Below are 23,532 nucleotides of genomic sequence, written 5' to 3' on the forward strand. Positions count from 1 at the left end.
ATGCTGCATGCAAGCTGTCCATGCAGCATATCTTGGTCTCATTAAAGCATTTGACACCATGCTACATGCAAGCTGTCCATACAGCATAGCTTGGTCTCACCAAAGTATTTGATACAATGCTACATGTAAGCTGTCCATGCAGCATATCTTGGTCTCACCAAAGTATTTGTGCCATGCTGCATGCAAGCTGTCCATGCAGCATATCTTGGTCTCACCAAAGCATTTGATACAATGCTACATGCAAGCTGTCCATGCAGCCTATCTTGCTCTCACCAAAGTATTTGACACCATGCTGCATGCAAGCTGTCCATGCAGCATATCTTGGTATCACCAAATCATTTAATACAATGCTACATGCAAGCTGTACATACAGCATATCTTGGTCTCAAAAAAGCATTTGACACCATGCTACATGCAATCTGTCCATACAACATATCTTGGTCTCACCAAAGTATTTGACACTATGCTGCATGCAAGCTGACCATGCAGCATATCTAGGTCTCACTAAAGCATTTGATACAATGCTACATGCAAGCTGTCCATGCAGCATATCTTCGTCTCACCAAAGTATTTGACTCCATGCTGCATGCAAGCTGTCCATGCAGCATATCTTGGTCTCATTAAAGCATTTGACACCATGCTACATGCAAGCTGTCCATACAGCATAGCTTGGTCTCACCAAAGTATTTGACGCCATGCTGCATGCAAGCTGTCCATGCAGCATATCTTGGTCTCACCAAAGTATTTGATGCCATGCTGCATGCAAGCTGTCCATACAGCATATCTTGGCCTCACCAAAGTATTTGACACCATGCTGCATGCAAGTTGTCCATACAGCATATCTTGGTCTCACCAAAGTATTTGACACCATGCTGCATACAAGCTGTCCATGCAGCATATCTTGTTCTCATCAAAGCATTTGATACAATGTTACATGCAAGCTGTCCAGGCAGCATATCTTGGACTCACCAAAGTGTTTGACACCATGCTGCACGCAAGCTCTCCATACAGCATATCTTGGTCTCACCAAAGTATTTGCTGCTATGCTGCATGCAAGCTGTCCATGCAGCATATCTTGGTCTCACCAAAGTATTTGACACCATGCTGCATGCAAACTGTCCATGCAGCATATCTTGGTCTCACCAAAGTATTTGACACCATGCTGCATGCAAGCTGTCCATGCAGCATATCTTGGTCTCACCAAAGTTTTTGACACCATGCTGCATGCAAGCTGTCCATGCAGCATATCTTGGTCTCACCAAAGTATTTGACACCTTTTATGGATTTTGTTCTACCATGTAATAGCTTTCTCCTCTTATTGTAAAGTTTGTTAATGGCTGGGGTCCACCAAACTGGACGTTTGCCCTTTGTGGAAAAAGTCTTGGTTTTATTTGGGATTGCCTGATCCATGCAGTCCTGGAGGTGTTCATAGAAGGCATCTGTAAGGGCTTCTGCAGCATATATTGGTCTCACCAAAGTATTTGACACTATGCTACATGCAAGCTGTCCATGCAGCATATCTTGGTCTCACCAAAGTATTTGACACCATGCTACATGCAAGCTGTCCATGCAGCATATCTTGGTCTCAGCAAAGTATTTGACACCATGCTGCAAGCAAGCTGTCTATGCAGCATATCTTGGTCTCACCAAAGTATTTGACACCATGCTGCATGCAAGCTGTCTGTACAGCATATCTTGGTCTTACCAAAGCATTTGATGCCATGCTGCATGCAAGCTGTCCATGCAGCATATCTTGGTCTCACCAAAGTATTTGATGCCATGCTGCATGCAAGCTGTCCATACATCATATCTTGGTCTCACCAAAGTATTTGACACCATGCTGCATGCAAGCTGTCCATACAGCATATCTTGGCCTCACCAAAGCATTTGACACCATGCTGCATGCAAGCTGTCCGTACAGCATAACTTGGTCTAACTAAAGTATTTGACACCATGCTGCATGCAAGCTGTCCATACAGCATATCTTGGTCTCACTAAAGTATTTGACACCATGCTGCATGCAAGCTGTCCATACAGCATATCTTGGTCTTACCAAAGTAGTTGATGCCATGCTGCATGCAAGCTGTCCATACAACATATCTTGGTCTCACCAAAGTAGTTGATGCCATGCTACAAGCTAACATAATTAACAAGATAAATGTGATCCAAACTGATCCCTAGGTATGTTTGTGGTTAGCCAGATTGTTTAAGGACAGAACCCTCCTATTGGGGTGCAGGTGCATCCTTAGAGATCATGAATTTGGCCAGTGGGGCCCCTCAGGAATCCATACTAGGACCCCTACTATTCAGCATATACTTCTCTAATCTGCAAAACAAAACCAGCTGTCTTTGATTAACTAAGTTTGCAGATAATTGTAAACTGTGTGCCATCCTGAAATGCCCTTCTGACATCCATAAACTGCAATTTAAATATGTTAATACCTGGTGCAGAGAAAATGGGTCAAAACTAAATGCTAAAAACTGTACTATTGTTACATTGGGTAAACGATCTTTGCATCCATGCAGGTTAGAGCATAGACAACATCCTACTCCAAAATGAAGAAGTTGTCAGAGACTTTGCTATTTGGGTAGATAATTCCATGTGTTGATTATCAGGTTTTAACAGTGATTAGGAAATCTGTCTGTGTGGTGCAACTGATCACAAAGGGTACGTCCTCTGGATCCAAAGAAATACTTAATATATTCCAGTCTGATCAAGCCCAACATAAAATCTGGTGCCTCTTTTTGTATGTATCTCACAAGACATATTGAGCAGTTGGAGAGACCCCAGAGGCTCTTAATAAACATGATCATGGATCTTAAAGACCAGGAGTGGATGGAGGCTTTCTCCCTGTATTCAGTGTCCTATGGATCTGCCAGTTCAAGACCTCGTATGTCTCAAGAAACCAAACAGTTCAGCAAATGCTAGGAGTAGAGATCTGAACCTTCTTCAGCAAATAAACAGGTTCATGAACAATAACTACCCTTTTCTGGAATAAACCTCCACTTTAGATAAAGCAGTTTGACACCGTATGTTCCTTTAAATATGAGTTAGATAATGGGATGGGCATTCACAAGTTAAACCCTAGAATGACTGTCAAGAGGTAAGGTCTAAGGGTGGGCCCTGGCAAGGAGTACATGGGTCACATGACCCAGTTGCATTGTATATTCTATTTCTATAAATAATATCAACATCAATTAATTACACCAACAGTGTAGGTTTCAGGACTGTATTTATGCTTGAAAGCTCATATATGCCAGTGCTTTTGAATATTACAGAGTTAAAACTAGGCTGCTTGGTGCCCTAGGCAATGTCCCTTATTTGGCAATGCCCAAAGCATGAAACTGAGGAGCAAATAAAATAGTAATTTCAAACTTCAGACTGAAGATCTTCATCAGTCATTATTATATGACAACACGTGTCATCAGTCATTATTATATTATATTAACACGTGTCATCAGTCATTATTATATTATATTAACATGAGTCATCAGTCATGATTATATGACATTAACACATGTCATCAGTCATTATTATATGACATTAACACGTGTCATCAGTCATTATTATATTATATTAACACGTGTCATCAGTCATTATTATATTATATTAACATGTGTCATCAGTCATGATTATATGACATTAACACGTGTCATCAGTCATTATTATATGACATTAACACGTGTCATCAGTCATTATTATATTATATTAACACGTGTCATCAGTCATTATTATATGACATTAACATGTGTCATCAGTCATTATTATATGACATTAACACGTGTCATCAGTCATTATTATATTATATTAACACGTGTCATCAGTCATTATTATATGACATTAACATGTGTCATCAGTCATTATTATATGACATTAACACGTGTCATCAGTCATTATTATATTATATTAACACGTGTCATCAGTCATTATTATATGACATTAACACGTGTCATCAGTCATTATTATATGGCATTAACACGTGTCATCAGTCATTATTATATTATATTAACACGTCAGTCATTATTATATGACATTAACACGTGTCATCAGTCATTATTATATGACATAACACATGTCATCAGTCATTATTATATTATATTAACACGTTAGTACCTGTTGCTGAACTGTGGCAAGCAGCTGTTATAGCTCCTTGGTGCTGTTAACTGGCTGTAAAGAAAAAAAATATCTTCAGGCTGAATAGAGCTATTATAAATTTAAAGCATAAGGGGCTGTGCTAGTCTCCATGGGACTTAGTTAATGTCAGCTGCCTGTTTCCCTTTTAGGAGAATGCCCTTGTCCATTCCTGCCCTTTACCAGTAACCAAACACAATGTGAGCTACATGAGGCAGCAGAATTAATTGTAGATGTTAGGCCATGATAGATCAGCTGAATGTATTGTGAAAGCACGGGTCACTGCCTGTGTTAGTACTCACAGCAAAATGTAATGTGAATCGTAGACCACAGCTAGCCCTGGTACTTGGAGCAGTGAATAATGTGACAGCACAGACTATATATAGCCTTGCTACTTACAGCAGTATATACTGTAAAAGCCTAGGCCACAGACAGCCTTGGTACTTCTAGCAGTGTGCATTGTGACAGCATAGGCTCAGACAGCCTTGGTACTTATAGCAGTGTGCACTGTGACAGCATAGTCCACACACAGACTTGATACGTATACCAGTATGCACTGTGACAGCATAGGCCATAGACAGCCATGGTACTTATAGCAGTGTGTAATCTGACAGCATAGGCCACAGACAGCCTTGGTACTTATATAAATGTGTAATGTGACAACATAGGCCGCAGATAGCCTTGGTACTAATAGCAGTGTGCACTGTGACAGCATGGGCCGCAGACAGCCTTGGTACTTATAGCAGTGTGTAATCTGACAGCATAGGCCACAGACAGCCTTGGTACTTATAGCAGTGTGCACTGTGACAACATAGGCTGCAGACAGCCTTTGTAGTTATAGTAGTGTGCGCTGTGACAGCATAGGATGCAGACAGCCTTGGTATTTCTAGCAGTAAGTAATGTGACAGCATAGACCACAGGCAGCCTTGGTACTTATAGCAGTGTGCAATGTGACAAAACAGGCCACATACAACTTTGGTACTTATAGCAGTGTGCACTGTGACATCATAAGCTGCAGACAGCCTTGGTACTTATAGCAGTGTGTAATGTGAGAGCATAGGCCACAGACAGCCTTGGTACATATAGCAGTGTGTAATATGACAGAATAGGCCACAGACAGCCTTGTTACTTATTGCAGTGTGCAGTGTGACAGCACAGGCCACAGATAGCCTTGGTACTTTCAGCAGTGTGTAATGTGACAGCATAGGCCACAGACAGCTTTGGTACTTATAGCAGTGTGTAATGTAACAGCATAGCCCGCAGACAGTCTTGGTAATTATAGCAGTGTGTAATGTGACAGCATAGGCTGCAGACAGTCTTGGTACTTATAGCAGTGTGTAATGTGACAGCATAGGCCACAGACAGCCTTGGTACTTATAGCAGTGTGTAATGTGACAGCATAGGCTGCAGACAGTCTTGGTACTTATAGCAGTGTGTAATGTGACAGCATAGGCCACAGACAGCCTTGGTACTTATAGCAGTGTGCACTGTGACAGCATAGGACACAGACAGCTTTGGTACTTGTAGCGGTGTGTAATGTGACAGCATAGGCCGCAGACAGCCTTGGTACTTATAGCAGTGTGTAATGTGACACCATAGGCCACAGACAGCCTTGGTACATACAGCTGTGTATACTGTAACAGCACAGGCCACAGACAGCCATGGCACATAGAGCAGTGTATACTGTAACAGCACAGGCCACAGACAGCCATGGTACATAGAGCAGTGTATACTATAACAGCATAGGCCGCAGACAGCCTTGGAACATAGTGTGTAATGTGACAGCATAGGCCACAGACAGCCTTGGTACTTATAGCAGTGTGCACTGTGACAGCATAGGCCACAGGCAGCCTTGGTACATAGAGCAGTGTATACTATAACACCACAGCCCACAGAGAGCCTTGGTACATAGAGCAACAGTACAGGCTACAAACAGCCTTGGTACATAGAGCAGTGTATACTATAACAGCATAGGCCGCAAACAGCCTTGGTACATAGAGCAGTGTATACTATAATAGCATAGGCCACAGACAGCCTTGGTACATAGAGCAGTGTATACTATAATAGCATAGGCCACAGACAGCCTTGGTACATAGAGCAGTGTATACTGTAACAGCACAGGCCACAGACAGCCTTGGTACATAGAGCAGTGTATACTATAACAGCATAGGCCACAGACAGCCTTGGTACTTATAGCAGTGTGCACTGTGACAGCATAGGCCACAGACAGCCTTGTTACATACAGCAGTGTATACTGTAACAGCACAGGCCACAGACAGCCTTGGTACATAGAGCAGTGCATACTGTAACAGCATAGGCTGCAGACAGCCTTGGTACATAGAGCAGTGTATACTGTAACAGCCCAGGCCACAGACAGCCTTGGTACATAGAGCAGTGTATACTGTAACAGCATAGGCTGCAGACAGCCTTGGTACATAGAGCAGTGTATGCTGTAACAGCCCAGTACACAGACAGCGTTGGTACACAGAGCAGTGTATACTATAACAGCATAGTCCGCAGGACAGCCTTGGTACATAGAGCAGTGTATACTATAACAGCACAGGCTGCAGACAGCCTTGGTACACAGAGCAGTGTATACTGTAACAGCCCAGGCCACAGACAGTCTTGGTACATAGAGCAGTGTATACTATAACAGCATAGTCCGCAGGACAGCTTTGGTACACAGAGCAGTGTATGCTGTAACAGCCCAGTACACAGACAGCGTTGGTACATAGAGCAGTGTATACTATGACAGCATAGTCCGCAGACAGCCTTGGTACATAGAGCAGTGTATACTATGACAGCATAGTCCGCAGACAGCCTTGGTACATAGAGCAGTGTATACTGTAACAGCCCAGGCCACAGACAGTCTTGGTACACGGAGCAGTGTATACTGTAACAGCACAGGCCACAGACAGCCTTGGTACATAGAGCAGTATATACTATAACAGCATAGGCCACAGACAGCCTTGGTACATAGAGCAGTATATACTATAACAGCATAGGCCACAGACAGCCTTGGTACTTATAGCAGTGTGCACTGTGACAGCATAGGCCACAGACAGCCTTGTTACATACAGCAGTGTATACTGTAACAGCACAGGCCACAGACAGCCTTGGTACATAGAGCAGTGTATACTGTAACAGCACAGGCCACAGACAGCCATGGTACATAGAGCAGTGTATACTATAACAGCATAGGCCGCAGACAGCCTTGGAACATAGTGTGTAATGTGACAGCATAGGCCACAGACAGCCTTGGTACTTATAGCAGTGTGCACTGTGACAGCATAGGCCACAGACAGCCTTGGTACATAGAGCAGTGCATACTGTAACAGCATAGGCTGCAGACAGCCTTGGTACATAGAGCAGTGTATACTATAACAGCATAAGCTGCAGACAGCCTTGGTACACAGAGCAGTGTATACTGTAACAGCCCAAGCCACAGACAGCCTTGGTACATAGAGCAGTGTATACTGTAACAGCATAGGCTGCAGACAGCCTTGGTACACAGAGCAGTGTATACTGTAACAGCACAGGTCACAGACAGCCTTGGTACATAGAGCAGTGTATACTGTAACAGCATAGGCTGCAGACAGCCTTGGTACACAGAGCAGTGTATACTGTAACAGTCCAGGCCACAGACAGCCTTGGTACACGGAGCAGTGTATACTGTAACAGCATAGGCTGCAGACAGCCTTGGTACATAGAGCAGTGTATACTATAACAGCATAAGCTGCAGACAGCCTTGGTACACAGAGCAGTGTATACTGTAACAGCACAGGCCACAGACAGCCTTGGTACATAGAGCAGTGTATACTGTAACAGCATAAGCTGCAGACAGCCTTGGTACACAGAGAAGTGTATACTGTAACAGCATAAGCTGCAGACAGCCTTGGTACACAGAGCAGTGTATACTGTAACAGCATAAGCTGCAGACAGCCTTGGTACACAGAGCAGTGTATACTGTAACAGCATAAGCTGCAGACAGCCTTGGTACACAGAGCAGTGTATACTGTAACAGCCCAGGCCACAGATAACCTCAGCAGTTACACAACTCAATAGACAATTCATACTACAGCAAAGGCAATATAAGATTTTTAAGTTCTTTGTGTGTGTTTAGATTTATTTTAACAAACTATATCTGCTTTAGCTATGATCTGTAATCCTGTACTGGGTAACCCCAGGAAATAACCTCACGGCATTTTATTGCCATATAAGTGCTTTAACTGTTGGTACTAAAAGTACATTCCTTTCTTAAGTGATGGCTGACAGCTGGATTAGTTCAGAACTTATATTTACTTTAAGGCAATTAAATAACAGTCTGTTACAGCTGAATGTCATAGAACTTTCCCACCCTTCCACCCTGCTGTAGTTGCATTCGTAAACCCAGTGTATCTACTGTTGCCCACCCCTTATGATAATTTCACAAAGTAACTCCCTCACTCTCCTTGTTTGTTGGCTGTTGTAAGTAAACACAGAAGCATTATTTTGTGAAGACTCTTCCCATGAGCTATTTAAATACATTTTCCATGCACTGTATTCCATAGAGCCGTAATACACGGTGCTCACCACACCAATCCATGTTGCTGACTTAAACTTGATGGGTCTTGTGCTGCCTGTCCTTACTGTAAATTTGTCTTTGGTAGTTCCTGCTGGTCTCATCTTATATGCTCATACTAGAGAGCAGAAAGGGGCAAATGGGGAACTCCCTCCCATTGACAGCATTTTCTTTGCTCTTCTAAACACCTAGGCACTGAACAAGATGGAAAGTCGTCTTGCTAAATGCACCTCTGTCCTAAGATAGCATACAAATCAACTGCCTTATTCTCACAAATAATGAACTTAAGCTAAGCACTAATAATTCTACTGGTGAAAGGTATAAATACCTAATTAACCTGTAGGCTTCCCGCTCATCTATAAACTTTCTCTGTGAGCTTCATACTTAACTCCACCAGGATACATCTCTAGTCACAGTAAAGTGTCTTAATGCTGAGGCTGTAAAGCAATCACTCCTAGAGTCTCCCAGAAATAAGAACAATAAATCTCAGTAAAACTCAGCTTAGTCATCCGCCAAATGCATACTTCCCATAAAGAGCCACCCTGAGCAAAAACACTCCAAATCTATTACTTTGGACTAAAGTACCAATATCAATGTTTTGGTGATAGCTGACTCTTTTGTCAGGCACAGTGACTCGTCACTCAGAGGTCTGGACAAAGAGAGGATTACAGTGAGTTATCTTTCAGATGCCATGATCTCTGGAGTTGAAAAGGTCTTAAGGACCCTAACTTTGCCAAATATGATTGTGATATGGTAGCTGTACATGCAGGAGTGATTGACTTGAGATGTAGAACCATGAGGGATATGCAGAGTGAGACTTGTCAGAGTTATCTATGTATTTTACAAACACAGGTAAGACACTAGTCCTGAGTGGAGTCCTTCCTTCACCATGAAAGATGCCTAGATTCAAGGAAAAGACAAGTCAGTAATTGGTTAAATAGCTAATGTCATTCCAGGGGGATCCAGTATGCATGAGCACAGGATATGAGATGCTTCATACGCCAGCTTGCTTGTTAAGGATAGGCTGCACCTGTAGTTTCAGGCTTTTGCAGACTGGTTAAAGCCTTTGCTGCTCCACTGTAGCATTTTAGGCGGAGTTCATTTGATGGGCATTCTCAACATCGCTAACACATCAGTCCCAAAATTGAATTGTTTTAAATTGGGTGTCCTTAATGCCGGAAGTCTAAACGAAAAATTGCCTGATTTTGAGGCCCTCCTGCATTTAGAAAGCATCCATATCTGTGTAGTTACTGTAAGTTGCTTTAAATGTGACTCGAACATTCCCACTATAACAGGGTTTTCAGTTTTCATGCTTTCAGGATCAATGACAATTAAGATGGCATGTCCGCATTTGTTGGGGAACATATTATCTGCAAGCCGATCCCTCGAGACTCACAAACTGAACACAGTGAACAACACATCACTCTAGATAGGACTAATTATCAGGAAATAGATCATTACAGAACACATTTATTGTCCTTGATAACCACATAAGATCCTTCAGTATTCTAAATCATCTGTTAGCAAAAAACTCCCTTATTTTGGGTGACTTTAACAACTCTTCAATAAACAGGGACACAATTAGGTCCAATGTAAGATATGTTCAAAAATACTATACTTAAAATTCCCATGAGCAGCTGATAAATAAACGTACTACAGAGCATAGCATTTTGACCTGATTATTACAAATATGGCCGCCTCTTGCACTACTCCTCTGACATCCCAGTGAAGTTTGAACGTAAACTTGTGATCTTCTCATTTAAACTCACAAAAGCTTTAGCAGCACACCCCACTAGATTTAGAGATGCCAACCTCAACCTAATCTATGACGAAATATCAAAACTCACTCATGACGTCAGCAGCCCTGACCTTAATATAGCAGCAAGCTTTACTAAGGAATTCCACACCCATTTATAAAAATGCATAGTGTTAGCAGTCCATGCCTGAACCAAGTATTATGGGGAAAAACACCCTAGTGGTCTGTCACCATACATAAACTAGGAGATATTATTTAGAAATTCAAAACCCACACTATTAAGGATGTTACCAGGTCTACTAAAGGAGCCACAACTGTAGGCTGGCCTCAAATATGATTTTAAATCCTTTAACTATAAAAAAGTACCCTACACTGTTCAAACATATTCCTAATGAGGCTTCCTATTCTGATCCAACTGATATTGTCAATATATTTACGAACAAAATTAACTCCAATTTCAGTCTGAGACTTCTATAAAGTCCCAAAATATCTGGATTCCTTACTGCCCCATTATCTCTAGAGATCATTTACTGACCGTGCTAACCAAGACCAAAAATACATCTTCCATGGGACCTGACAATATACCTGGTTGTTTAATTAATACTGTTAAACTTGCCTTGCAGACAATGTTTCAAACTGTTTAACTTAAATTTAGATATTGGCTTTGTCCCTAAGTGGTGCACAGCAGTGGTGATGCCCATCCATAATGGTGACCTTACAACTGACCCAGGTATTTACAGACTTAACCTTTCAAGCATCATCTACAAAGACACAGAAAACATTACAACTGACCTGATAAAATGCTATATCAAGAATCTTGTTAGATTTGACACCCAGCAGTTTGTTTTTTTGAGGGGCAGATCCTGCCTTTTTAGTCTGGTAAATTTCTTCCAAAAATGCTCTGGAGGTTGTAGATGGTGGTCACACAGTGCATGCAGTATATCGTGACTGAAATGTTGAGACCATTCCCATGACGGCATCATACAAAAGCTAAATGCTTTAAGAACTGACCACATGGGTTAAGATGGACAGCAAACTGGCAGAAAGTATGAAAGTGAGGGTCTATATTAGAACATCTAGGTTTCAGAACTTCGAATGTTCTAATATCGACCCCTATTCAGCAAAAGCTGAAAATAGTGATGTGACAGAAAAACAAATTCTTTCCTAGGGAAAGAATTTGGTTGTCTGTTCCTGCCGCTTCGTTATTTTCAGCACTGTGGTGGAAAGTTACGGGTCGGGTTCAGGTAAGTGTGCGATTGGGTGGACGTGAAGGTTAGGGCGAGTTAGGTGAGTTAGGGTTAGGGCATGGGTCATGTAAGTGTGTGAATGTGTGGACGTGAGTGTTAGGGCGTGGGTGAGGTGTGTGTGTGCGATAGTGATGGACCTTAGGGTTAGGGTTTGGGTTATGGTAAGTGGGTAGATAGTAGTGTAGGCACAGTTTAGTGTAGGGTTAGATGTAAGATTTTAGGTGTATGTGTGTGGATTGCTGTTTGTTTGGTGTGCTTGTGTTATGTGTATGCGTTTTGGAACAGCAAATTTTTTCCCTAGGAAAAAATTTGCTGTTCTGCATGTTCGATGTTTTCAGCGTTCGCTGAATAGGGGTCGATATTAGAACATTCAAAGTTCTGAAACTTCGATGTTCTAATATAGACCCGAAAGTGACCAGTGGTATCCCCTCAGGGCTTCGGGATCTCTCTTTTTTGGCATTTACTTGTCAGATTTCCAAGCAGAATGCCAAGACCTCGTCAAACAAAGTTTGCAGGTGACTGCAAACTGGAAGCTGTTGTTGTTACCTTAATACATCCAAACTTTCTAAAATGAACTTGGTAAAAAAGTGTAGTATCATCACATAACAGTAGATAATCCTTCCTGTCATCATACAGTCTTGACAGCACACCTGTGCAAAATGAAGGCAAAGTTGAGAACTAGGTACTTGGGGTGATATCGCCCTGTCTTCTGATCCTCATGTAATAATGGTTGGCAGGAAATACTTTTATTTATTCCAGTTAATTACCAATGGAATATTATCAAGCTCTAAAGAGAAAAGTACTCCCTTATACTCACCATTGATCATGCCAGTTATTGAGTACAATGTCACCTTTGGGATGTATCTCATTAGACATATCAAAAAATGAGAAAGACCCCAAAGGTTTCACATCCAAAAGGTCACAGATGTAAAGTCTCTGAGCTAACAAGAACGGTTGGAAGCTCTACCTGTGTATTCAGTGTTTTACAGACTTTTGAGTGGAGATATCTGTTTCACTTACAGTGGCATTAGAACCCTAGTTGTTCCAAACCTCCTGTTTCTTCTCAAGTCCAATATCCTTACCAACAGTAGAACCAGGGGGACATAAGTCTTCACCAATAGATAAATAAAGCATAATGGAGGGATAGGCTTACACCCCATTGCCTCCCACATCAGAGGAATAAACACCCCTGCACGGTAAGTAGTGTGACGCACTTTCTTCCTTTAAGTATCATCTAGATGGGTGTCACGAATTACTCCAAGACTGTCTAGTACAGCCTTCCTGGAGAAAGGAGGTGCTCCCCGAGGGAGGTTACTGGTAAGAGGAAAATAGGATACTCAGTGGCCTTGGAATATCTATAAATTTATAACACTGTAACAGTACAGACCAAATATATCCTTCATACATAAGAAATGCACATGGTGACATGTCAGGTCAGACCACAGCGAATTTTAGCAGTAATGTATTCTGTGATGAGATTTCATTCATTGTGATGTCAGCAGAGCAGTGACATAATATGATGATTATTCCCAAGCACTATCTTACTTTTTTTTTTTTGGATAGTCCATGTTTTGACTTTAACTGGCAGTGACTAAAGAACTTGCCTATTTTGACTTTAACTGGCAGTGACTAAAGAACTTGCCTATCTGGCCTTTACATATATTTTCATTTCTAATATCTTGTAACCTCTCTGCTCAAAATATGTTCGAAGTAAAATACTGTAATAATGGCATAGCTGAGGAGGTTAACTAACAGAGCAGGTGAGAAGTGAATTTTAAATGAATATCATACACACCCATAGTTTAATTGTCTTATAACACTTGAGATTATTAGATAAGTACATTTCATCTATTTTCCCGGAAAAGGTTCATAGGAGATTACTGGGCTAATGGCTTAAAAGCCCTTACAAGCCTTGCCAATATGATCCAATTTTACCCTACAGGGCAAGAGGGTGGCATAGGTTTTGCCTATCCCTTGAGTATTTTACAGATTTTCATATGGACATAGGTGCTACCCCAGATGTGAATTGTGACTCCACATCCATTGGTCAAAATTGCATTTGAAGAGGGCCAAGGAAGGGTTCTGCTTAACATGAATAGGAAGCTTGTTCCAAAGGAGGGGTGATATCTGAGACACATGTCTGTCTGTCCTGCATGTTTGTTTGAGTTGTAGACCAGGTTTAGATCTCTGGATTGTGTGACCCTCATGATGTTTGTCTTGCAGATGTGTAACAACTCTGTCAGGGCTGGATTCATGAGGGCCTTGTAGGTTAGGCATAGGTAACCACTTAATAGTCAGTAAGAGACAGAGTAAAGTGATAGTGCTTTTAGTCTACCTGCATAGCACATGCTTACACCCTCTATTTTCTTTGTGAACTTAAGGTTAAGGTATCTGGATATGGCTCATGATATTAACACAAGAGATAAGGATAAACTTCCAACAATCGATACTTTGAATGTACCTTAATGACTGAATAATAACAATCCAATTCCAGTGACCTAATATATTGAAAATGTAACTTAATGAACTTGACACAGTGTGTTCAGGAATATTCCATAACAGATTGTTAAGTTTAACTTACCTCTTCCTGCTGAGGTTGGGTTCAAAACAACACTTTTTATGTTCTTCTGTATCTTCATTCCTTCGGGCTGTAAATTAAAAACATAAGTACAATTTATAGTTATGCATTACTTACACTTTCTGTCTATCATATCTCCCTTATGCTTGTGTTAGTAGCATTTGCAGTACAGGACACTGTCACATCTCATTCAATGTCTTCTTATCCTGTGTCCTAAAGCCATCCTTGGCAGCCCTGTTTACTTTAGTAAATATGCCGTATTTGCTGTGTGTGTGTGTGTGTGTGTGTGTGTGTGTGTGTGTGTGTGTGTGTGTGTGTGTGTGTGTGTGTGTGTGTGTGTGTGTGTGCCTCAGATCTCCTTCCTTCTTCCTCCACTTTGATTTTACCACCTTTTTCCTGCATGTTCTCCCTGGCTCTTTTTCTTCTGAGTCGGGCCTCATTGTTTGCTGTTTTGCTGGTAAGTGGATTTCCTTACATCATACATCTGTAATAATATGTACTTTATTTAGGATGAGCCAATCCATACTCTTCAAACTTAGGACTTGACCATAGGACTAATTCAGTTCAGCACATATAACTTTCCCAGAATTCAGTTCCTCCCCCTTTATCCATATTGCAGCCCCCTCTCAATACTCACTGTATATCTATTGCCTCTCCCCAAAATCCCACGCAGAAATTACCCCAAGCAATCAACTTTGCCTTTTGACTACAAATTGCTCTTTTTCTTTCTTCAAGGCATCCTTTGTGTAGTAATTAGTTCCAGATCTTCATTCACATCAGTTCTGCAGTTTATTTATTTAAACCAAGCAGAAACTTCACAATGTGGAGGTTGTGAGGTTCACTCCTTGAAATATGTTATGCACCTAGTTCAGCAATAAAATTCGAACTTTAAAATACGTACTACAAAATGATAAAATAGTAGTTACCCCACAGTTGAGGTATAAATGAAGTATCCTTTATTGAAACACACAAACAAGTGATCCTCGTTGAATATAATGACAAGCATTCAAGCCATTCGTTATTTATATATAATCAGGTTATTTGGAGGAAGGGAGTAGTTACAGAGGGTGGTTCTGTTGAGAGCAATAAAAGCATCCGTTAACCAAGTCCCCTCCCCCTTAACACCGTGGTGTAAACTGAGACTGTGCTACCTTAGAACTGAAACTGCAAAGCTAGAGATAAAGTAACATACATAATATAAGAACAGCTTATTAAGGCTAACCTATTAATCCAAACTAATTAACTAACAAAATGATCTACCACTAAACATCTATCAGAATAAATATTAGTAACTTATAAACTGAAACACTTTTAACAAAGATCGCTTTCGTACCAAATAAATACTTCATCAGGTTTATGTGTTTAAAAAAAAATCATAATATTAATGAACATGTGTATAAATCTGCAAGTGAACACCTAAGTAGGCTGAAAACCATAGCTATAATTGTTAAGGTGGAAATACAGTGAAAAAGGTTAGAAATAAATAGTGACAAATGTTAAAAATAAAGCATTAAGGCCCTGGGGATCTGTTCAAGTGTGGCATCTAACTAAGTAAGCACTTAGTTTGAATCAGTAAAAGTATCAGGAAACAGTACCAATGTCAGTTATTTTCATTGTAAAATATTTACGTTTGATATTTGTTTATAACAATATTAGCATGTAATGTCAGCATTAATCAGTCCCATATCAGACTTTTAATAGTCTTTTTAACAGTGGGGCAGTGTTCTGAGTTCTAGTATGCCTTTTATGGAGCAATAATAATTAAGCCCCAGTTTTCTAAAAGACTTCAGTTTCAGCTGCCACAGTAGTTCACGTTTTTCTAAAAGATTAGGGATGTCTCCTTCCAGTTCCAAAAGGTACACACGAGCAATAATTTGAAATTTAAAGTCACTGTGCCTTTTGTGAAGCTGCAGGTGCCGAGCCAGTGCATTATTCTTGCATTTAGCTCTAATTTCAGAAAGATGGCCAGAAATCCTTTTTTTAAGTCTGAGCGTTTTCCCCACTTAAAATGCTTCACAGTCATTGCAGCTTGCCCTGTAAACCACATGCATTGAGTTACAGCCACCTCATGCATTGGCTTTAATCAGTTTCTTTAAATAAGGGCAGAAAAACATGTATCCCTCCTGTATGTGCTGACAAAAACACATTTGGCTGCACACTTATTGGTGCTTGTATCCTGTGGTCTGGGCCTACGTTCAACCCAACTCCTGATGTTTCTGGCTTTCCTACACACAAAGAAAGGAGCTTCTCCAAGGATGTCCATTACATAAGAGCTTTCAGTAATACTGGCCCAGTTCTCTCTAATAATATTAATGATGCTGTGATAGTCTACAGTGAAAGTTGAGTTACAACTGTCTTTAGATTTGTTGCCCATAGGTTCTTTAAAACCTTCCTATAATATCTGTTAAGTGATGGTGAATTTGCACTTTTTAGTTCAATTATAGATTCCAAAATGCTTCTTAACATACTGCTTTCATATTTGCTCACCAAAAAGTCATTTTTAAGATCATTTAGGTTCTTAAGGAAAGGTTCAATTTGTGTGTGTTTGTGTGTGTGTGTGTGCCTTCTGTGGAAGGTTGGGCACCAGGCTGGCAACTCGACACCATAAAACTACTCTGCCAATCATGAGCGGACAGATGATCTGCTGTGGTGACCCCTAACCTGGAAAAGACAAAAGAAGAAGAAGAAGGAAAGGTTCCATTTTCATGGTAATCCCGGCCAACCTATAGCCCTGGGGGGGGGGGGGGGGTTCTATATTATCTTATCAAAGAGGCATTAGCTCGAATGCTTCTTCACCAACCTCAAAAGAACGAACCACCAGTTATGCGAATGGCCGATTCAGCGATTTGTTTCCTAGGGGAAAAAATCACTGATCCGGTCAGAAACTAAACATCACTACAAACACATAAAAATGGAGCCCCCCCACACCCAACTACCTAAATACACCAACTCCAAGATCGCACTATAATGGGGAAAGGGGCAAATTCACGCTGATGGCCAAGCAATTTTTTTTCCTAGGAAAAAATTGCAGAATCAGCTGTTCAGGTAATTGGCGGTTCGTTCTTTATGGGTTGATGAAGAGGCATTCGCTGTAATGCCTCTTTGATAAGATAATATAGACCCTCCCTGGGACATAACATTATATTTTGTCCTGGTGGGATGGAGACTCTTATTATGTTGCAGGAGGTTTACTCTGGTAGGTTTTCTCTAAAGATCTGTGTCCGTTTTACCTTAGTCCAAATCTTTAGAAATCTGCATATCTTAGAAGACTGCCAAGGTTAGGCTGTGAGAAGAGGTAAAATGCAGGAAGCTGCTGGTTTGACTCAGATAGCTGATGAAATCTTCTAATTTAGCACTGTCTCCTTTCCACACAATAAAGATGTCATCAATAAAGCACAGATACACTGTGATATGTTGCATGTATTCTCTGTTGTTAAAAACATAATTCTCCTCCCACCTGCCTAGGGCTATGTTGCCTAAGCTAGGGTCCATAGCTGCCACCATGGCTCTACCAGTCTTTTGTTTATAGTAAATTCCATTAAATGTAAAAAAATTTGTAGCTAAGCACCATATCTAAAAGTTTACCTGTTCTTTCATGTTGTGCAGGTGTGCTATTGTTGTTTTTCCTGTACGAATCAATCACTGTTTCAATACAGTAATTATGTGGAAGTACAGTATATAATGATTCAACATCTGTCATTAATAAAATGCTATCAACATCAATTGTAACATTTTTTATTTTCCTTAAAAATCATTAGATTCTTTTATGTGTGAAATGTTCTTCTCAGCCAGAGGTTATAACAAAAAATCCAGTTAGATGGCAGCAGCTTCGGTCAGAGACCCACCACTTACAACCACTTGCCTGCAAGGAAGGTTTTCTCTATTTTTATGTAACTTAGGGATTCCAAAGAATTTAGGCAAGCAGGGGAATGTGTCTGTTATCTGTTAAACCATCATCATAAAGTGCAGTCAAGTCTGTTGTATGATGCCTTAATCTCTTCTAAAGTTAAAGATTCATAACAGTTAGCGTCACTCAACATTTCTTCTATCCTCTGGTTATAGCTGCTGGTATCAGTAGCTACAATACCCCCTCCCTTTTCAGCCTTCATAACCTGTTACAATGTTACAATTACAGAGCCATGGACAAGGGTAAGGTGGTCCACACAGCCTATGTAGACCTTGCCAAGGCCTTTGACACCATCCCCCACTCTGGAATCATAGATAAACTTACTAAGTTGGGTATTAATCCCTATGTCACCCAATGGGTTGCTAAATGGCTTACTGATAGAACCCCCACACTGTAAAAGTAGCCGACTCCAAATCCAGCTCCAGACAAGTGACAAGTGGAGTACCTCAGGGTTCAGTCCTGGGGCCGCTCTTGTTTGGCATCTACTTCTCTGAAGTACAGGTCAACACTAAGGGACTCTGGCTAACAAAGTTTGCAGATGACTGCAAACTGGGAGCCATTATTGAATCCCCAAATGATGTGGATACTCTACAAAAGGGCCTTACAGAAACAGATGCTTGGTGCCAGAGCCATGGGCTCAAGCTCAATGCCAAGAAATGTATTGTTATCCCCTTTGGGAAAAAACATGTATCCATGAATTACCATATAGGTGGCAGTACACTAAACACAGAAAGTGTGATAAGAGACTTAGGGACACAGGTGGACAGTGGTCTCACCTTCGATAACCACATCGCCACAACAGTCAGGAAATCCTTCTATGTGGCACACCTCATCACGAAGGGCTTTTCATCCAGAAAAAAGGAGGTCATTGTCCCACTGTACTCATCCCTCATTAGACCCACTATAGAATACAATGCCCCATTTGGTATGTACCTCTCAAGACATCTGCAACAACTGGAAAGGCCTCAGAAATACCTCACTAAAAGAATCACAGGCCTAAAGCAGATGCCCTACTCTGACCACCTTAAAAAACTCCAGCTATACTCTGTCGCATATCGTCTACTCAGAGGCGATCTCTGCTTAACATACAAGGCCATGTCAAACCCAGAGGTGTTGGACATGCTACATAAAGAAATCCCAATCCCTCAGAGCTACACGCTCCAGGGATCTAAACCTTGTCATCACAATAAACAAAACATGCTGGAGGGATAGGTTCCTGACCCAGAGACTCCCCAGACTCTGGAATAGATTGCCCATACATGTCAAGCAGAGTGCCTCTTTGGACCTCTTCAAGAGGAACCTTGACGATTGGATGGGAGAAAGGAAATTCACCCCAGGGATCACGTCAGTCGCCCTGCTAGACAGGGGTCCAGGAAAGTAAATAATGTGGGAAGAAATAGCCAGGGAATTGTTATGGCTAGGCTTGTATAGGCCCTAGGGCTGATAGCCTAGTACCAACATATGAACCTATGAACCTGTTGAGAGTTATCGTACAGAAAAAACAACAATAGCACGTCAGCACAATATGAAACGACAGGTAAACTTTTAGATATGGTGCTTAGCTACAATTTTTTACATTTACTGGAAATTACTACAAACAAAAGACTGGTATAGCCATGGGGGCATGAGCTTGGCACATATTACAATTATAAAGCAGATGGACCCATAAGGGCAATGATCACTGACATCATTTCTCATCGTGCCTGGTTGCAACTAACATCATGGAGGATTCCAGGGCATCTTTCATCAATGCTCCCTTTGATGGCTCCAAACATTCATCTCCCAAGATAACAGAAAAAAAGTTGAAGCTAGTGAGAAAGATGGTAAAAATCACTGCTGTAAATGTTTAGAACTGCCACAATGCAGTTTTGCAAAGATTCAGTAGAGTATCCTGTAAATGTAGTTCAAAAGACTGAATGAAGAATTAAGCACTAACCAAGAAAGCTACTTTCTGGGAAAAGGCAACATAGCAGTGAGACTTTTCAAAATGATTGCCACCCATATGTAAATATTCTCTACCAAACCAAGGATATCACAACTCCTCCTGTTGGAGTTCACAGCAAAAGAATGTTTAAGGACTTGCTTTATCTAGCATTCTGTAGGGATTCACTTTAGAAGCTCAAAATAGTGAAATATCGAAATTCTGTATTTCGCACCCATAAAGTGGAATCCTGAAAGGAATGAAAACTCAGAAGCGCAAAATTCAAAACCTTGTATAGCGGAGATTTTGAATTGTAAAGTGAATCCGTCTGTAGACAGTCAGGGTTCTTTTATCCTTCGATATTTTGGCGTAGGTGGTCAACATGAAGGGAAGAGGGATTTGCCCTATCATTTTTTGGCTAGAAACTTCCCTTCTACATGCCTCACCTGCAGTCTATCTACTACTTTTCAATGTTTTTCCCCATCAACAAGGTGCTGCAAAAAAAGTCCTCAAACTCTATCAAAAAATGTCCATCCAATAGATCACAACATAGTAGACTGTCCATATATTATTCAAGATTGTGTTTTGTACCAAAAAAGGCAACATATTTCAGGATGCTCTTACATCTCAGTAACCTAACTGAGCTTGTCCTCAAAGACAAATTCTATATTGTCTTTTTGCAAATTATTCTTTCTTCCTGTCAATGGGAGATAGAATATGCTTTTTGGACCATCACTTTCACATAAAGATAGGCAATGAATAGGAGTCAGTCACATTCATTTCAGGCTTGTCCACCTGCTCTTATCTCACCCTCAAGGTGCTCACCAATGTATGGCTATTGTAGCTGTGAATGAGTGCCTGCAGGATGTGATGGTACGGTTATTGTAGCTGTGAATGAGTGCCTGCAGGATGTGATGGTACGGCTATTGTAGCTGTGAATGAGTGCCTGCAGGATGTGAAGGTACGGCTATTATAGCTGTGAATGAGTGCCTGCAGGATGTGATGGTACAGCTATTGTAGCTGTGAATGAGTGCCTGCAGGATGTGACGGTATGGCTATTATAGCTGTGAATGAGTGCCTGCAGGATGTGATGGTACGGCTATTGTAGCTGTGAATGAGTGCCTGCAGGATGTGACGGTACGGCTATTGTAGCTGTGAATGAGTGCCTGCAGGATGTGATGGTATGGCTATTGTAGCTGTGAATGAGTGCCTGCAGGATGTGATGGTACAGCTATTGTAGCTGTGAATGAGTGCCTGCAGGATGTGACGGTACGGCTATTGTAGCTGTGAATGAGTGCCTGTAGGATGTGAAGGTATGGCTATTATAGCTGTGAATGAGTGCCTGCAGGATGTGATGGTACGGCTATTGTAGCTGTGAATGAGTGCCTGTAGTGAAGGTATTTCCTTACATGGATCTTATAGCCACTCTGATGCTGGACAGTCTGATCTCTGCATGGGTAGCTGTTTTTCATTTGTTCCATTGTTTAGCATTCCCAGCAAGCACTTCAAATCTGAGATACGGCCACCACAGCATCTACATTTATTGGTTGTCAGCTACAAACTTTATCATGCAAGGACAGCATCCCTCAGTAAGGATCCATTCAGTTCCCATCTTCTGGATTTCATTCTGATGCGCCTTTGCCTCAAGACACTGGCGTTCATAGCTGCCTTGATCTATCTAGATTTTTGTGACAAACTGTAATAGTTAATTCTACAATAGGATCTCCAAATGGCAGGCCCAGATCACAAGGCAGATTAAATTATGATCTGTAGCACCCGTAAGAACCACCTGCACTGGTGCATTCTCACTGCCCCGTTTTTGATGTGGACAAGCATGGTTCCCTTGGCTGTGACCTCATCCTCTGGAAAAGTCTCTGCATGTCTGCAATTAGGGCCCTTCAGAACAGTGTTTTACTCATTTGTCTAGCAAGCTTCACCCAGACCTGCACTCCCTTTTACTAACTAATATTTACGGGCAGGGATGCTGAATTTGTGCCAAGGGTTATCTAAATCCTTACCAATCCATAGAGGCTCAGTACTATTAAAATGCACAGGACCAAGTTAATGCATTTTGTGGTTTGCCCTACTTCTCAGGGGATAAACCCCTTTTCAGCTGCATGTCAGGCATTATGGAATATGTTTCACTAATATCTGACACAAGACTCAGTTATTCTTCTGTTAAGGTCCATCTTTCAATTATATCCAAGTTTCATCCATAACTTCAAAGTTCTCTACTGCCTTCCTTTAAAGCATGTAAGACAATATCATAAGTACTTAGATACCATTGTAAACATCTATTAACTTCTTAGGACTTGAACTTTATGTTGGAGACACTAATGTTAAATCCCTCTGAGTCTGAATCCAAGTATTAATTTGATTTTCTTGTCTTATTGGTTGGTTAAATTTTAGCCAAAAAAAGAAAAAAAAAGGATTTCGCCTGGAATGCTTAATCTCCTTATGGTCTTTCACAGTGATAGAGTGGTCCTACCTTTATATCCAATGTGACTACAGAGCGTAGTCCTGAGAACATATTCTACCTTTATATCCAATGTGGCTGTAGAATGTGGTCTTGAGAACATATCCTACATTTACATCCAATGTGGCTGCAGAGCGTGGTCCTCAGAACATATCCTACCTTCACAGGTTAAAACAGCACTGTCCAAGGCCAAGAATACAGCTACTATGGGACTTGGGAATATCCTTGGCTGTGTCCTACATGAACTACAGAATGAACTGGCACCTCACCTGTGTGCCCTGTTCAATCACAGCCTCACCTCATGCTTTGTCCTTATGAAATGGTGCACTGCTACAGTCATCCCTCTTCACAAAGGAGGAGCGACTACAGATCCTGGGAACTATTGCCCCATTAGCCTAACGAGTCTGATATGCAAAGCTATGGAACGCATCATCATGGACCTAATAAACAAGGATATAGGGAATCTCCAAACTCTGGATCCCACACAGTTTGGTTTTGTGAAGGGTAGATTATGCCTGCTCAACTTGGTCGCTTTCTTTGAATCAATCACCAGAGTTGTGGATGAAGGCAAGGTGGTTCACACAGCCTACCTTGATCTGGCCAAGGCCTTTGATACCATTCCCCACTCAGGAATCATAGAAAAACTCAGTAAGCTAGGCATCAGTTCCTATATCACTAGGTGGGTTGCAAACTGGCTCACAGATAGAACCTACAGTGTGAAAGTAGCTGACTCAAAGTCAGACTGCTGACCCTTCACGAGTGGAGTCCCACAGGGTTCAGTACTGGGTCCTCTCCTGTTTGGTATCTACTTCTCTGAAGTCCAGGCCAACATAAAGGGACTCTGGCTGACAAAGTTCGCAGATGACTGGTTGTTGGGAGCTATTATTAACTCCCCAAGTGATGCTGACATCCTGCAGAAAGGCCTCACTTAGACCAACGACTGGTGTCAGAACC

The 23,532-nt window shown here is 41.3% G+C and overlaps 1 protein-coding gene across 1 annotated transcript in view; it reads right to left on the reverse strand.

Moving 5' to 3' along the window:
• Nucleotides 1-23,532, reverse strand: part of LOC122812307 (complement C3-like) — a 2,177,376-nt gene that overhangs the window by 1,006,477 nt on the left and 1,147,367 nt on the right. The window contains exon 22 of the mRNA XM_044084710.1: nt 14,278-14,344. Within this exon, the coding sequence (XP_043940645.1) occupies nt 14,278-14,344 (67 nt within the window). The remainder of the gene's footprint in view (nt 1-14,277; nt 14,345-23,532) is intronic.

This window comes from Protopterus annectens, chromosome 9.part0, assembly GCF_019279795.1.
Source record: "Protopterus annectens isolate FY-2018-M chromosome 9.part0, PAN1.0, whole genome shotgun sequence".
NCBI lineage: Eukaryota > Metazoa > Chordata > Ceratodontiformes > Protopteridae > Protopterus > Protopterus annectens.